Source organism: Cupressus sempervirens, chromosome 9 (assembly GCF_028749045.1).
Source record: "Cupressus sempervirens isolate cs-2001-9-10 chromosome 9, ASM2874904v1, whole genome shotgun sequence".
NCBI classification, from domain to species: domain Eukaryota; kingdom Viridiplantae; phylum Streptophyta; class Pinopsida; order Cupressales; family Cupressaceae; genus Cupressus; species Cupressus sempervirens.
The window spans coordinates 48,507,856-48,525,162 of NC_143126.1; the positions used below are offsets into that span (position 1 = coordinate 48,507,856).

General features: G+C 37.9%; 1 protein-coding gene across 1 annotated transcript; it reads right to left on the reverse strand.

Annotated features, from left to right (window-relative positions):
• Window positions 1-356: 356 nt before the first annotated feature.
• Window positions 357-14,391, reverse strand: LOC149537555 (subtilisin-like protease SBT3.9). Its single transcript, XM_089798958.1, has 3 exons — window positions 14,182-14,391; window positions 7,771-7,868; window positions 357-646 (listed from the first exon to the last, which is right to left on the reverse strand). Exons 1-3 carry the CDS (start codon window positions 14,385-14,387, stop codon window positions 561-563), a joined length of 390 nt encoding a protein of 129 aa, XP_089655084.1. The 5' UTR covers window positions 14,388-14,391; the 3' UTR covers window positions 357-560.
• Between the last annotated feature and the right edge of the window lie 2,916 nt (window positions 14,392-17,307).

Sequence of the window (17,307 nt, forward strand, 5' to 3'; positions counted from 1 at the left end):
GAAAAATAGCATAAACACATGGAAGCCAAAGCATAGATAAATATCATATTATAAAGCCAAGCAAATACAAATGTACTGAACTCAAATTTGATTTAAAAAATATTATCAATCAGAACTTTAGAAAACTTAAGAACTAAAAATGATATTTGTCATATCAATTAATTGGATGAGGTTTAATTGGATGGGGTCTAATGAAAACATTAGTTCCCTGCCTAGGAACTAATAATAAGCAAAATCCTTTACACAATACATAATCCAATGCAACAAATGAAAAAACATAATCTAATGAACGAATAATTCATCTTATATCATGCCATATCTTGTTAGCGGAAACAGAAGCTCAATGCAAGAATAACTAAGTCATTTAAAAATATATGTGTTATTAAAAATATAAATAATTTTAAGAAAATAATCGGTTGGAGTATTTCTCCAGCACTATATTTAAGTCGTACGATCGTATATGAATTTACACGCTACAAAACTCCAGAGCTAGCATCTGAAGTTTATTTTCTAGGTACAAAGTTTCAGATGCCAAAAAAGGCTTCCAGTCCAGGCATAATTCAAGTTGATGATAAAGAGGAAAGACCTGCTCCTCCATGGAGATGGTATGTGCGACTTGGCATGACCTGGAGAACACCAGGCATTTCTGCAAAACAACAACAAACAAGCAAAACTACTTGAATAGTTGCAACGGATAGCCTGAAGAAATATTTATTATGAATATTTTGGGAGCTCCAGAAAAGATCATCACCTGTTTTCTCAAGAGAAATGAAGCTCCTATAATACGAGTGATAAAAATAAAGATTGATTCAGCCTTTTTCAATATTTTAAAAAATAAAAAAATTGATAGGTAGCATATATTTTGCATAGGCAGTCAAATTGTGGTATCGTCATCAGGATTCAACTGTGTAATTTTTCAAGTGAAACTTTAACTTTGCCTTTATGTTGGTGTAAATAATTTTATATCAAGTTTGTCAGTCCCAGGTAGGCCTGAAGAGTTATACAATACCGACTGGTACTCGGCATTTGTTTTGACAACTTTAATGCAAAACAACAAGATGCTTCTCATGTTGGAGTAAATAATTTGTTTTGAAAAGTTATAGTAAATAATTTGTTTTGAAAAGTTATAGTAAATAATTGGTTTTGACAACTTTAATGCAAAACAACAAGATGCTTCTCATGTTGGAGTAAATAATTTGTTTTGAAGAGTTATATAGTACCTACTGGTACTCGGCATTTGTTTTGACAACTTCAATGCAAAACAGCGAAATGCCTCTCTGAAGGCTTTTAAATGAATTACACTGATTTTGATGTATGCACTGGCTACAAGAATAACATTGTCTTAAACCACAGTGATATACAAATCGTGCTCATCATTTTTAACTGCTCGTTAAAATAGCTAGAAACTAAAGACATCCTATGGACCACCTTTGTGCAACCAAGTAAAGCATGACGGTGGTTCCATAACAAGAATTCTTGTCAAGTGAATTTGAGCTGCTGTTTCAGCTTCTACCTTTTTGTTCTATTTTGAAATTTTGTAGTAAGACTTTCAGAAAATCTCATTGGAAATCACTACGGAAGAAGATAAGTCTATCACGATCTCTCTTAAAACATTATAAACAAGCCTCCACAGATTGTGCAGGGTTGACGCAGGCTGCATTGCCAAACTAGATGTCAAACCTGGTATGGTGATTGCAGGGGTTTGTTATAGGGGCTGAAGGAGCACTGCAGTAATATGCGGGAATATGATAATGATTAATGGGAGTCCTAGAGCTCCATATGTGCAGTGTGGCACTCAATCGATCACTTTGGAACAATATGGTACATATATACATCAATTGAGTTGGTCGAAGTTTTTGATAAATCATAAGGATCATGCATGTTTAGTTTTGTGGCTCTTCGACTAGTTTTGATGGAGATTTTAATGTGCCAATGATTTTGCATGGGCCCCATAGGGTCTTATAACAATATCCTAATTTCTTTAATCTGGTGACAACCCTGTTGTTCATTTGTCTTCAATAGAGTCTAGCTCTGTTTTCATGGTCGTTGGAGAAGTTATGGGGCCCGAAACCAAAATTTTGTTAAACTGCCTGCTAGAGGGTCCAATTTAAAAAGGGGTTCTCAAAATCAATTTTCTGAGAATGTAAAAACTAGGTAACAAGGATCTACACAATTGATTATGGCCCCTTGCATGATTTCATGGCTCCTGGGGGTCATTTGTGCCTATGGTGATAGTACCATCATTTGGATTGCAAAGAAATTAAATTGCCAGTTTAAGAGTTTTGACAATAAATTATTTAGAACATTGTTAAATGTGTTAAATACTCAAGAAGCAGGGGTTGACCCTGCAGTGCAACGGCAAAGTCATGGTCGTTGCAAGCCGTGTTGATACAGTGTCCCATGTTCGAATCCCCCCGCTTGCAACAAGGAGATCATGCCATGGTGGATCCGTTTGTGGTCGAGGCCTGTGTCGCCATGGCTGCAGGGAGATATAAGGTGGTCGCCAGAGTGGAGAGATAAGGTGGCAGGGAGGTATAAGGGGCTAGATGGTGTTCAAGCCGATGAAAATGGAAACAACGGTGTCAGCTCTCAAGATTGTCCTGGGCGAGGAGTGCTTGCGAACCTTGTGCCAGACCCACGATGAAGTGAGATAGTTGTGCCCATTGGGCCCTGCAGGGCTTCCGTGCTCGCAGGTCTTTAGTGTTGGTTTTGGGGGTGAGGTCCCCCAAATTGTGGCCTCACTAGTTCGTAGCTCCAGTCAAAAGCGAAATATTACCAATCAAAAAAAGCAAAAAAACTCAAGAAGCAGTAGGATTATAGTTTTAACATGTTAACAGTTAAATTTCCTCCTCCAATGGTTGAGCATGTGGATTGGCGATATAAATATTTTATAAAATGCGGAGTAAAAGTTTAAAGTCAAGTCACATTGACTTAGAGACCATTGCACTTTTGCATGTTTAGACTTCTCAACTCTACTCACAGCAGCAACGAAAGGGAGAACCTGTGATGACATGTCATTAGTGAGTGAGTTTGCTGATTTGGACATGAATATTGGTGCTTTAAATGTCTTCCTTGCATGCCAATTTATAAACAGTTTTGGTGCATTTGCTGACTTGGAAAGTAGGTGAGAGGACCTGGTACTTGAACACCCTAACTTCATGCTTATCAAAATCCAATGTGGAAATTTCAAATCACTCCCAATTTTTTACAGCAGTTTATTTGGCAAGTTGTCTACTTATAACTAAGGTTTCAAGTCCAAAACAGCCCAAATAAAAAGTGAGACCAATGATCGTGCATAAAGGGTACCCATACTGCACGGCTGTGGCATCACATCATTGGTTAATTTTTGTAGTTAAGGGTACATTTTATTCAATTTTGGGTAGTCATCATTGTACTAACAACTTTATAGTCACAAGTATTGGTACAATGTTGTCAAAAAAATTGAGCATTAAGTCAATAAGTGTAGGTATCAAGTCAACAACTCCTATCACAACTATTGGAATGGGTTCAATTACTGGGTCCTCTCCCCTAGTGCCCATTAATGTTTTCTTCCTCGTGAAATGTTTTTTCTTTCCATTGCCTCTATCTGTTGAGAAATAAAACTGAACCAACGCTAAACTAAGAACTTGTGATGGCATTGTGTTTGGTCAAATTCATATGCATCATAATGATAACGGACAGTTACTTTCTCTCTGCTCCAATGCTATTATGGAGCAAGTTTTTCAATGTTTTAACTTGCAAATAACTCATCCATTGCTAGAAACATGGACCATTCACATGGAAATTGTTTTTTTTTTTTTTGTATTTTATGCATCATTTTCCTGCTGTTTTATCCTTTACAATGTTGGTTGTAGCTGTCCAAACGCCCAGACAGTTGGTATTTTAAAAATGCTATCCAAGACAAAAACGCCCTTGCAAATGCTTCTCATGACCTACACATGATAAAAGGCCTCAGATCGTTGGAATGATGATTCAATATTGAGCAGAGCAAGAAAGATAATGGTGACTACACACATTTTGGTATATAGTCTGGTTGGAAGCACGTTGAAACACCAGAGTCGGATGTGGGATGGAAAGGTTAGAAAGAAGTTACCATGGAAAATAAAACTAACTATACTGAAAATAGTTAGAAAACATAAAGATGGTAAAATTCCATTTGTGCTTAAACAAAGGTTTTGCCTCAAAGCTTTCCTATCTTATGCGTTATTGGAAGTGGCTCATCCAGTAAAGAAATTATATAGAGATTGAAAGACCCTTGTTCTTTCAATGTAGTTGAGAGGTGAAATACTATGTTAAAAAGTATCTTTAAGTTCCAAAAATGTTTCAAGGTTACAAGCCAACCATTTGAAAAAATAAATGCCAAATTGATTGCGGAGGAAACTGAGAGGCTCTAACAGTCAAAATGCACAAGTTACAATGCTAGTTAAAAGCAGATTTCAAATGCCAGTAAAATGGACTTTAAACCAGAGATGAAATTTTTAATGGTAGGTGAAATAAAACAGTAAATGGATTTTTACACCCGTAAAAATATTTTGCACAGGAATGCAAACAAGGGGAAAAATAAAATTTCACTTAAATAAAAGGTAAGATAAAAACATAAAGGTGTTAATCAGTTGCAGATCAAAGGAAAATCAGTGTGCCAAGTGTCATTGTAGGACTTATTTGAGTTTTCTTGTCTTCTTTAAAATGTAAATTGCAGTTATTTGGAAAAGGTTTTGGAAGTTCTAAAAACAGAAAAGAGGTGCACATTTTCTGCAAGGAACTATTTTCTTTATTGCTATATGTCCAAGGGATATGGTAAATGTTCTCAGGGAAATAGTGGGAATGTTATCAGAGGGATTATTAATAATGACTGTCTTGCAGGCTTAAAAGATCTTATTATCATCAAATGGTTATACAATAAAGGATTCTCACGATGTTTTATGTTGTGATATAATAAGCACGGCATATGAATAGGTACCCATCCGTCTCTTTTGCAGTTCCCTCTTCCATAATAGTATACAATTCATAAACTCAAAGCCAAAAATATAAGAGATTAAAAGGAAATAGCTATATATATATATATATGTATGTATGTATAAATGTATGTAAATATAAATAATATATAAATGTATGTAAATATAAATAATATAAACATAAACTTATATATAACAAATATATATGAAAATATAATGTAAATAGAAAAAAATAAAACAAACTAAATATAATGTACCAAAAAAGAAGAAAGAATACCAAAAGGTTAAGAAACACAACAATAATTATGAAAGAGCCATGTAATGTACACTATCAATAGGAAAGAAAGGCGACATCTAAGACACTAAGAGAAAGAACTACAATAAAAAGGAACCTAACACCAGCATACTGCCCAAGAAGAAGAGAAGGCAAAAGAGAGAGACCGAAGACCTCACAAAATATGAGAGAAAGAGAGAGAGAGAGAGAGCGCATCACCACCTGAAAGAACCAAAAAGAGAGAAAGTGCATCACCACCTGAAAGAACCAAAAAGAGGGGGAGAGGAGAAAGGGGGGAAGGAAAGAAAAGGACCCCTCAAGAGCACCAAAGCCCACAGTGACCCCCAAAGAGAGACAAGAGAGAGAAGAAAAGGGAGGAAACCCAAGAAAGGATAGGTCAAAGGAGGAGCTTAAGATAAGACAATAATGGCTGCCAGGTGTAGACACCCAAAAATTGGCAAAGACCTAAACAACGCAATTTCGATCAAACGACGTGAATTAAGGATTAAACCAGAGGAACACAATAGACTTTCAAATCAATCGTTACATCAAGTCATTTAATCAATCAATTAGATATCAAATCAAAAGGACCTAAATCACTTTAAAAGAGGAAAAAGAGGAAAAACAATTCATAAATCACAAAATGAAATTAAAAAGGGAAAAAGGAAAAGACAAAAAGATGAAAATAAATGGAATAATAAATAAATCAACAAAATCCATTTATCTTCACTAAAATGAAAATCCCCCTCTTGCATTTAAAAGAATTGGAAAAATCCTCTTTTATCCACACAAACTAAGTTTGTTGAACTCTTCCTTTTGGTCCCTTATGAGATATTTTTAGTTTCACCTCCATCCTCCAGTCAAAGGTAATATCCTGATTCTTACCCCAACCTCTTCTAAGATCTTATAAATAGGAGAGAGATTCAAGAGCAAAAGGACCCAAGTTTTAGGCATCTACACTATAGGCACATTTAAAATTATTATGCTAGCATTGCTATCTTAGCAATTTCATGTCATTTGGTATCATTTTAGCACATGTTTAATTCATTGCATATCCATTTAATAGCATTCTAGAGTTGTTACCCGCATATAATCTGCATTTCAGTAATAGATCTTGCATGCATTCTTGTAGATCTGCATTTTAAGCATACTCCTGTTCTAGAACTGTTACTAAGACGCTTGGTCTGAGAGCATTCTTAGCGGTTGTAGTTCAAGAAACATGGGACGTTCGTAGAGTTTACATTTTGACAATAATTTCTTGGGTTTAGTTTAGTTCGTTGTCATTTCATCTGCACTCTGCATTAAAGTCTCATGAATATGCAAATCCACACTCTGTACACTAGGCATTACTTAAGCTCCAACCGTCATCCCTATTAAGATTGGAGGGATTTTGGCTTGTCACAATCGCCTCTCTGAGCTTTCTTTTGAAGCAATTGTCCTCCCTAAACACAACTTGAGTGTTCTCCAAGCAAATATGGAGTTTGGTGGTAGAGGAGTGCTCTACAAGGGCGGACTTGAGAACACACTCATGCTTGATGTCTGCTGCATGCTCTTTAATCTTGGTGCTAAAGGAGCACCTAGTTTCACCTATATAAGGGGTGCCACAAGAACACGTGACTTTATAGACCCCAGATTCTAAAAGGACATCTCTAGAGTCCTTGAGCGAGGGAATACATCTCCTTAAGGTGATCAGAGGCTTGAAAGTAACCCGCACACCTTTTTTGCCTAAAATCTGTGAGATCTTATGTGAGATCCCAGCTACGTAGGGAAGGGCAATGAAAGGAGAAGGTTTGGGAAGAGAGAGAGAGGGCCTAGGGGGAGAATGAAAGAAATCTCTAGCTTGGCAAAAAGCTCTAGAAATTTGCTTACCAGAATGAAAGAAATCTCTAGCTTGGCAAAAAGCTCTAGAAATTTGCTGACCAGAATAACCATTATACTTGAACACCTGACGAAGGTGGGCAAGTTCAAGATCCAAGTTGTCCTTGTCACAAATCCGATAGGCTCTCAAGGCAAGGGTTTTAAGGATGCCCACTTTTTGGCTAGGGTGGTGGTGCAAATAAGCATGCAGGTACAAGTCAGTGTGGGTGGCTTTCCAAAAAACCCCATGACCAAGTGATCGATCAAAATTTTTGTGGGTGGCTTGAGGTACAAGTCAGAATAAGGCATCTTCAATTATATTAAATTTCATCTTTCAATTAAACAATCATTTGTAATGTTTGTTCCTTGACGTAAGCAGTGTTTGGTACTGTCAAAACCACCACCATCATTGAATAGTGGTCCATTTATTGTCTGTAACCTGTCAAGGTTCTATAATTCTTAAAAATGTTCAATGCACTAAGGAGTGAAGGGGCTTGCCATAATGATTTGTAACTTCTACATTTGCTGCATGTTTGACAAGCACCAATTGGTTATTTCATTAAGTTTATTTTTCTTATCTTGATAACATACAATTAACCTATGTTTGCCTCTAAAATTCGATATCTGAAAAAAGAATGATGCCATAGTTGTAGATATTCAGAAAGAAAAATTAAGTATACATACTTGAAAGAGATTCAACTTGCTCTGGCGTAAGCTTGGCAGAAAATCCATTCACAGTGTGCTTGTAGCTATAAAGGATTGCGCCCTTAGCTGCTTCTTCGCTATTGATGCCAATAAGAGAGGATTTACAGACAGCATTTTAGATAAAGAAGAAAATAATAAAATTGAAAATTACAAGAATAACAGCATCATTGTTAAACGTAAGGATCATTATCTTATTCTTCTCTTTCATGAGCTGGACCATATTACAGTGTATTTAATTAGAATATTGGAACTTGAAAGTGCCAAGCTCATTGATTAGCTCAATGTAAATTCAAAATGTTCTTTAACATGGAAAATAAGTTGTCTTTAATTAAAATGAAGCACACATCTCAACACAATATTTTAACTAAATAGACATTGTCAAACTTTATGCAAACCATAGCGAGAGAACCAATAAGATTCTTTACTGCAGTCATTTTACCACAAAATTCTTATTATTGTAAAATTTAAAGCATGCAAGTAAAAAGGTGAATGTACAATCCTCCCCTTAGTTTAGGCCTAGCTTAAAGCCATTGTCAACCTCATAAGGTCAGAATCTTTTCAGTAATCTGCCATTTGCACTATATATTCCAATATGCCAAAATTAGTCCAACAAAAGATTTATTTTTTACAAAATATAATCTAATTCTACAATTGCTCTATATCAGAGGCCTGTTTATAGTTTCTGACACTTTTCACATGTGATGCTAAAATTGTCAAAACAATACATAAAATATTCTTTTCTTATGTCTTTCCAAATATTATTTTTGTATGTTTCTTAGATAGGAATATTTCAGTGATATCAGAGCTGTTCCTGCCAGGAAGTGGAAACCAACAAAATATATATAACAGAAAAAAAAAATCTTCTATACTACCATATCGCACATCAGCAAGCAACAAGGTTATTTCAGAAACAAACAGCAAGAAGGAAAAGGGCTAATAAGAGAAAATAAAAAGAGGGAAATGTCACACAACAAGGAGAAGCAGGAATATTTCAATGTAATGAAGTCCTTCGGAGATGGGCAACAATGGCTCATCAAGCTTATCATTTAGAATATGTGGGGAGATAACAATCATGTGGTTACAGCTCCACGTAGTGATGGACAAGTGTTCTTCATCTGTGTCCATAGATCAGAACATTATAACAAAGTTAGCCACAAGTACATATTTACCCAAGGTTCTATATTTGTAGAAAGAAGCAAGGGCACTGGCATAGACATAGGCAGACAGTAAGAAGAGGATTTGGATACACTACATGCAAAATATCGAGCAAAGAATGCAAAATTTGGGGCAAACATTACTTCTACAATTATTTGTATGTTAAAAAATTATAGACTAACAGGCCAAAATTTAAAATGTACGTAAAGCTAAACTGGACAGGCCTCACAAGAGCTAGAAAGTAATCTGGGAAACCTCATTATTCCCTCATTTTATGGGTCCAAAAACACTTTGATTATAGTTTGGATCCAAAAGCTGACCAATGCTTTTTGTTGACCTGATGTATGAGGAAGAAGCAATCAAATTTGTAGTCCTCCACCTGGAAGGGGTTGAGCACAAATGGTGATATCTCCTATCATGGCTTGGTAACTCAAAGGCACAAATATATCACCCACCTTGAGGGATTTTGCAAGAGATTAAAGAATAGATTTGTGAAGCAAGATCCTGAAGACCATTTCGAGGAGCTCACACAGCTGCAACTCCTAGGCCCAATGGATGATCATGCAGCCAAATTTCAAAGGACAGTAGTAATGGCACCTGATATATCAGAGAGGTGCCTTGTGTTCCTTTTCCTGGAGTGCTAAAAGAATCCCTTTGAGGCCAAATGAAGGCTTTAGAACTCAACTCATTATAGGCTGTCATAAAAAGGTCTAAACTTGGAGACTGTTACACCTAGCAAAACTATCCAAGGGCCAGCCTTTAGGGGAGCATTAAAGCAGCAGCAACCGAGGCAGCAAGAAACCCAGCATGAACCTTTCCTGCAAATATTCGGTACTGCACCCTTTTGGCTCAACGGATTCCAATGGATATGGCACATTATATATCAACAGTCCAGATATAAGATTCACACTGAATTGTGAAGAAGACCTGCAAGTATAAAGAGCCTTGGAATTCAACACATAGATGCTTGAAAAAAAGGATAGGTCCATTTGATTAAGATGTACTCAGAGTAAAAGGGATAGCCTGAATTACGTATGAGGAAGATGGGGTTTCACTAACTGTTATAGTAGTTGAAGCACTATAGTTATCTAAAGAGGGAATGCAGCTGGCCACAATTGCTTCCTTGTCAAGAGCACCAAGGTACCATTAGTTTCTCATTTTCTGGAGCAAGGTAATTTCTAGCCGTGCCTTCTCTCCTATTGTTTCATTGTGTTTGCAGACATTCAAATGCCTGTGACCAACTTCTCCACACTCATAAAGCTCCAAAGCACCTTTAAAACAAACTAAACATACCTCCACCATCATAGTAATTCTCAACATGCATGTTACACCGTGATATTGAGTCTCAACCCACTTATATATCTTGCTACATTTCTGTCCATTTCACGGTATACTGACATGATTATCACTAAAGAACTCGTGTATTCCATTACGTTCTTTTCCTTTTGCCTCAAGTTCTAAGCTTTTTCAATAGCCCCAACTCATAATCTCCAAGAATAAATTTTCCTTTTAATCTAACGCCACTTCCACCAAGAGATTCTCATCTCCCCATTTATACTGACATGATTATCACTAAAGAACTTATGTATTCCATTACGTTCTTTTCCTTTTGCCTCAATTTCTAAGCTTTTTCAATAGCCCCAACTCATAATCTCCAAGAATAAATTTTCCTTTTAATCTAACACCACTACTTCCACCAAGAGATTCTCATTTCCCCATTCATCACTTTTTCTTTACAAGTCTCTCCACCAAAGGGCTGCACATATCTTATACTTGGTCTATGCCATCTTTACCCATGAGGGTGATGAACATCTTTGTATCTGAATACACTTATAAAATTCAGATCCAATCCATTAGTTATTTGGATTTAGAAATTAGGGCATTGGATACACTTGAAGTCTCCATTTTAGTAGCTTCGTGAACACTCATAAAATCTCTTAAGAAAAAGTTTTCACCTTCATCTTGAGGTTTTTCATGTTCTCATCCTCTTTCTTCTATCCCATCTTCTTCATCGCGACCATATTCTCTACCATTTTCTAAATTCTTTCATGATCAACAGCCAAAGTAGCTATCTCATTTTTAAGATCAACATGGATTTGCTTGAACATTTCCTCCATCCTATGCATCATAGGAACTTCTCAAGGGCATCTTAATAGTATCAATGTCACATCCACGACAAATCTCTGAAAGCCAAAACTCATCATGGAAGAGAGAAATTCATGACTTTCAAATTGTCTAAAAGACCAAATTAGGGTCACAAGACTCTACAATTCAGGGACTTCTCCTCACACCTGCATCAAATCCTAGAGCTCTCAAGACACCCATTAAACAGCTCTGATATCACTTGACGCAGTCACAGATCAAGGGCCTAGTGAAAGGCTATAGACCTGAGCAAGACCCACATTACCAAGCCAATTATAGCAACAATTAAGGGTAGTTATTCAGAAGTAATAACATACAATAAAGAGGACTTTCATTTATTATTCAATAGTTAAATTACATGCAACATAAAAATATTCAAGAAATATCCCGAAAAAAAACAGATTTCCAAAGCAATATTCTTGCACCTGTGACTACTGGAATGCAGAATTGACCTGCTAACTGGCTCACAACTCACCGCACAGGAACATAGATGATTAGGAGTCCCATGCATTCTGACACATACATAACTGCAGCATAGCCTTCCCAAGTAATCCCAAGAATGAGGGAAACCTGAATATAAATAATAATCGTCCAAAGATTGCTGAAAGAACCAAAAACACTCCCACCCTGGCTAAGAATGATATCAAAGTTTTGTGTTCTTAGTTGTTAAAAGATATGTCTGCTTAGAATCGGCAGATTACTTCACCCATGACCCCATGAGTAATGAAACAAATGGCAAAATTAGCTGCTGTGCCAAACATGAAGATTGCAGTGAGTATGAGACGTTGGCCATAAAGACTGCTGCCAGAGATGGGGAAATGTTTGAAGCCACCATCAGGATTCAGAAGCACATCCCAAGAATAGTCATCAAGGAAAATGAAATAACAGATCAGGGAATACCACCAGATATTGAATACCCATGCCACACTAAGGATAGGTTCTGAATAGGCAATTTCAACAAACTGACCGGTTATTTGTAACCGCTCTAGTAACTTGGAGGTGCAGGAATAAATGCTTTTGCAGGAGACCACTAATGTGCAATCATGCACAACCAAGGACAGAAACATTGCCAAAAGGAGAAAAAAGACTGCAGTGCTTAACAACTCGAAAAGATGTTGATCCCAAGAAAAAAATTGAAACACCGCACAAAGCACAGCAAAATTTTAACGTACAACATAAAAAAGATCAGAGCAAACAATTTTATTTTATAGATTATATTTTTTGTGAGCAGGATCATGTGGGGGCTTGACTGCATTGATCCACATCACCTTCAATCTTAGATAGGAAAAAAAGGACATTACTGCAAACTTGTTCTGATGAGACTCATGCTAATTCATGTTAAAATGACAATAATTCATTTCAAATCCTATTACATGAAAATTATTTATACTTCTATAAACAGTGATGTTATTAGAGTTGCAGTTAATTTGATAAAAATTCATAGTCATCCCCATTAGATGTTTTAACCCTACTAGTTGGAATAAGAAGTAATGTTATTAGAGATTTTCCTTGTAATGGGCAAAGTTCATGTCAAAAAATATTCACAGCAAAGATTGGATTCTGGGCAGGTATGTTAATGTATAAAAAATTGAGTAACAATCTACATCCGTTTACAGGTTTCCTTAACAGGTGACAAAATCAACTAATCTAACACAGACTCATTATATTTATTACTTACTATTTCACAGCAAATTTTTGGTGAAAAATAACTCCACGAAAAACAAAATTGACTAACTGACCAATTGAGTAATAATCTGCGCATCCATTTCTGCCTCTGGGCCTCCTCAGCGAACAAGGAAATTAACCAATCTAGCATAGATCCGTTCTGGGTATGGCTACTCTACCACGTCCAATTTTAGGTGCAGCCAACCTCAAAAAACAATGAAATTAACCTACCTACCATATCTAATTATGAATATGGGTAACTAATGCTTTCCCATTTTGTATGTAGCCTATGTCAATATATTAGAAGATTGAGTAACCCTTGCAGCTAATCTATTGCATCGAGTTTAGGTTCACTTAGCATCAACGAATGAGGAAAATGAGTAACCTACAGCATCAAATCAAGGGTTTAGCCTATCTACTGCATCAAATTTTGGCTACGTCCTATGTTGACTAAAATCCAGATATCCATGCAGATAATCTACTGTATCCATATTTGGACGTATCCAATGTTAACATTCAAGGAAATTGAGAACCTATCGTATCCAATTCTAGGCGCAGGTACAGCTTATCTCAATTCAATAGCCTGCTTGTATACCATTTTGTGTATAGCAACCAATTGGGCACAGTGGGAAGTACCTCAATGGTCTAAGAAATTCAGTAACCTGCGGCATGTCGTCATATACATGTCCTTATAATCTAGGGCGTCCAATTATTGGTGGAATAAATCTAAAAGCATCCAACTCTGAGTACAGCTTACCGCATCGGACATAAAAATTGAATATTATGCTGACGTATACGAAAGGAAATTAAAGTAGCCATCCCATGCAATCATACAGGTGACCGTGTGACTAAGCTAGAGCATCCAACAGTAGCCAATTATACATAAACTGACAAAAACGAGCTGCATGTTCGAGGCCAATTTGACTGAATAGATGCCCCTTAACCGAAGAAGCTAGTTTTTCTAACCAAGCAAGGGGTAGAAAATCCAAATCGGATATAGGCATTTAGCATCTTTTTCCAATCAATATATTGATAGCAGAGCAACAATTCACAGCAGAAATCGGGTTTCTCTAGCCAGGAAAGTGGGTAAACACAAATCAGAAATAGGTATTTAGCATAGTTTGCAGATAAACGTATTGATACAAAAGCATAAATCCATTGCAGAAATTGGGTTTTCCCAGGCAAGAAAGAAGGTAAAAAATCAAATCAGTAATAGATATTCCATAATTTGCCCAATATTATTTTGATAAACGATCATCAATTGGGCTTTTCTAGCTCAAAACGATAGCAAAAAATGCAAATCTGACATAGGTATTTAGCATTCTTTGCCAATCAATATCCTTGATAGAAGATCATAAACTCCCCGCAGAAATTAGGCATCTCTAGCCAAGAAAGAGGATTAAAACGTAAATCAGCTACAGAACATACCTTCCGAGAACGGAAGCCAGAGTTTTGATATGGGTGGATTCAGGATCCTCGTCAGCTGTTCTTTCCATGTACACAATTTGCACGCTGCCTTCATTGCTGGCCTTCGCTTCCTCTTCCAGTTTCTGGTTGTCTGCCATAGCTATCGAGATTGTCAGAAACAAGGCTATCACGCAAAATAAGAGGTTACACGCTTTCTTGCATTCCATTGTTGTGTCCAATTTCAGCGATGGAAGTTTATATAGAGTCCGAGTCGGGTGAAGTGATTTGCAAGCAAACTAGGAAGAAAGCAGCGGATAAATCGATGTGGGCCGCTGATCTTATGAGTTGTTAATTAAAAAGATGCCAGGTTTTTAACTTCTCTCCGCGTAATAGAACATAAAATGTATCGATGATGAACTTTATAAGCATACCCACCTTGATATCTATGACGTTGAAATTTGTATTTTCCATTTGAAGTTTTGTCTCGATTTTGAGGTAATGTCTTAATTATATATTTCAACCCTCCCAAGGAGCAAACTATTGTAGGCTTTAATATTAAACAGTGATTAATGTTCTCCTCTAGAGCCAATTACAATGCTTCACTATTGTTCGATAATGTTTAATTTCAATATTTTTTTTTGATAATAGTCCTTTTCAATTAATAAAATTTACTAAGTTTACAGTTCACAAAAAAGGGGCCGAGGGATACAAGATCACTCCACGAATGAGTTCACACGGTCGAAGCCCGAATTAACAACATGGCCTCAGTCAGAAACTATTCACTATTCATAAAATAAAAAAAAACTTTTAACAACCTCAAGCTGCCAAGGTAGTACCAGCAGAGGGAGGATTGTCTTTATCAGGAAATCCCCACGCATCAGTGGGATTGTGGGGCGGACTGGGAACAGTCCAGCCGTTAGCAGCATCAGCAAGATCTGGGGTAGTCGCAGTCTCTGCATCCTTCTTGTCTGGCCGTGGAGGAGAAATTGTTAAGGCCAGTCGAGGAAACTTGCCAGAGTGCGCCCATCCAAGGGGAGGAACCGGGGACCGGCCAGAAGCCCGCCCAGGGGGAGGAGCCGAGGACCAGCCAGAACCACCACGCAGTGGGGAAGTGGAGCGGCGCCTCCAACTGCCATGTCTAGCGGTGGTGGGGACCCTCGGAGCGCGGCGTGTGTGAACGGCGGCCAGAGGACTGGCATCGAGAACGACGACCGTGAGACGAAGAGGCATCGGCCGAGGCATCTGGAGGCACTCTGGCAATGGTGCATGGAGCATTGCCCCAATGATTTAACAATTCTTGTAAGTGTGCAACTTCCAGGGAAACTTTATTAGCTTGCACCTATATCTACATAATGACATTGTTACAAATGCATGCCTTAGTGTACATTGCAATGTTAACATCCAAAAAACTGTGAGTGAATAATACTGCATTCCTATCTTTCCACAGAGAAAACAAAATTTCCATCCTGAAGGTATGCCAAATCTGGGAGAACTTCCGAGGAATTCTGGGGGAATCACCTAGCAGGATCATGTGCCAGGAAAAAGGTTCAGGCCTGAAAGGCTTGAAAAAATCATGAATCCAGTGCCAATAATTCTGAGCACGCTTGCAAAACCAGAAAATATGCAAAAAGGAATCAGGTTGACCATAGAAGGGGCATCTAGGATCAGGAACCCCAATGTGCTTGAGCCGAGGCCCTAGGGGAAGACCTTGGAAGGCAAGGCACCAAGCAAAGCGGGCAATCTTAGGTTTTGTAATGGCACTCCAAATGGTGTCGAAACGTTTTCTCCATTGAGAAAGCGAAGATTGCAAATGCCACCATTGATTAAGCGTGTCCACCATTGGAAGGTGGGGTGAAAGCCATCTGTACCCCATATTGGGCTTATAATTGGTAAATGGAGTGGCAGGATACCACTTCCAATCATGCCACCAAGGATGAACAGACTGAATCCCCACTTTATGAACTAAGTGCACAAGGATGGAAGATAACAGAAGGTCATAAGTCTGGCAATCGGAATTGACAAGGCGGTACTGAACTTGCATATCCTCCCATGACTTGAAATTCATGGTGACTCTTGAAAAAAAATCCTTGGTATTGTGGATGCCATGTTTAAAGAAACGCAGAGCACTAGCACCTTGAGTCTTAGCAAGAGGAGTACCCTGGATGGCAAATAGGGGAGACCACCAAATGTTCTGTTGATTTAAGGATAACCCATTGCGAAACTCATCACCAGCCCAACGAAGCCAAGGTTTAACAGCTTCCCAGGCTTTTCGGATGCTCTTTATAACAAAAGAGCCCTGTATGACCACTGGTTCACGCATAGTGAGAAGGGTCTGAAAACCAATCCCCTTCCACGCCGGTCTGTTAACAGGAAAGCCGGAAGAAATGCAATGCCTTACCAGTATCTTCTAGGCTTCATCTCTAGAAATAGCTCTGATAATCCATTTAGCACAGAGGGCAAGGCCCTGCTTTTGAGTGGAAAGTAGGCTGAGACCCCCAGATTCCCTTAGGAGACAACAAAAATCCCAAGCAACTCTGTGAAAACCACGATGGTCAGAACCAGAAGCCCAAAGAAAATCTCTGAGCAAATGTTCTAGTTTGAGATAGGAAGCTTTGGAGGGAGCCCAACGGGAAGAATAGTACACATGGGTGGCAGCCAGAATCTTAGAACAAATCTGAAATTTACCAGCAAGAGAAAGCGGCTTAGTGATCCAATAATCAAGCTTTTTGCTAATCTTTGCAAGCACAGCATTCCAAAGTTCCACAGGGGAAGCTTGGAAAGCAAAGGGAATGCCAAGAAAGCGGAAGATTTCTCCATGAGTAACCCATTTCCATTAAAACTAGCTGAGCCAAGGTGGAGCTGGCAAGAAAGACTGGCGGTAACAGAGCGTTTTATGCCATTGAATGGCAGAGCCAGAGGCTTGACAAAAAGTGTCCAAACAATTTAAAGCATTTTTGATGTTTTCTTCATCTTCAAGAAGAGTAAGAAAAGAATCATCAGCAAAATGACCATTGACTAACTGGGAGGAAGAATCAGGCAAGGAAATGCCACGGACCAGTCCTGAAGACACAGAGTGAGCAAGTAAATAACCAAAACCTTCAGCAGCAAGGACATAAAGCGCTGGAGCTAGCAGACAACCTTGCTTGA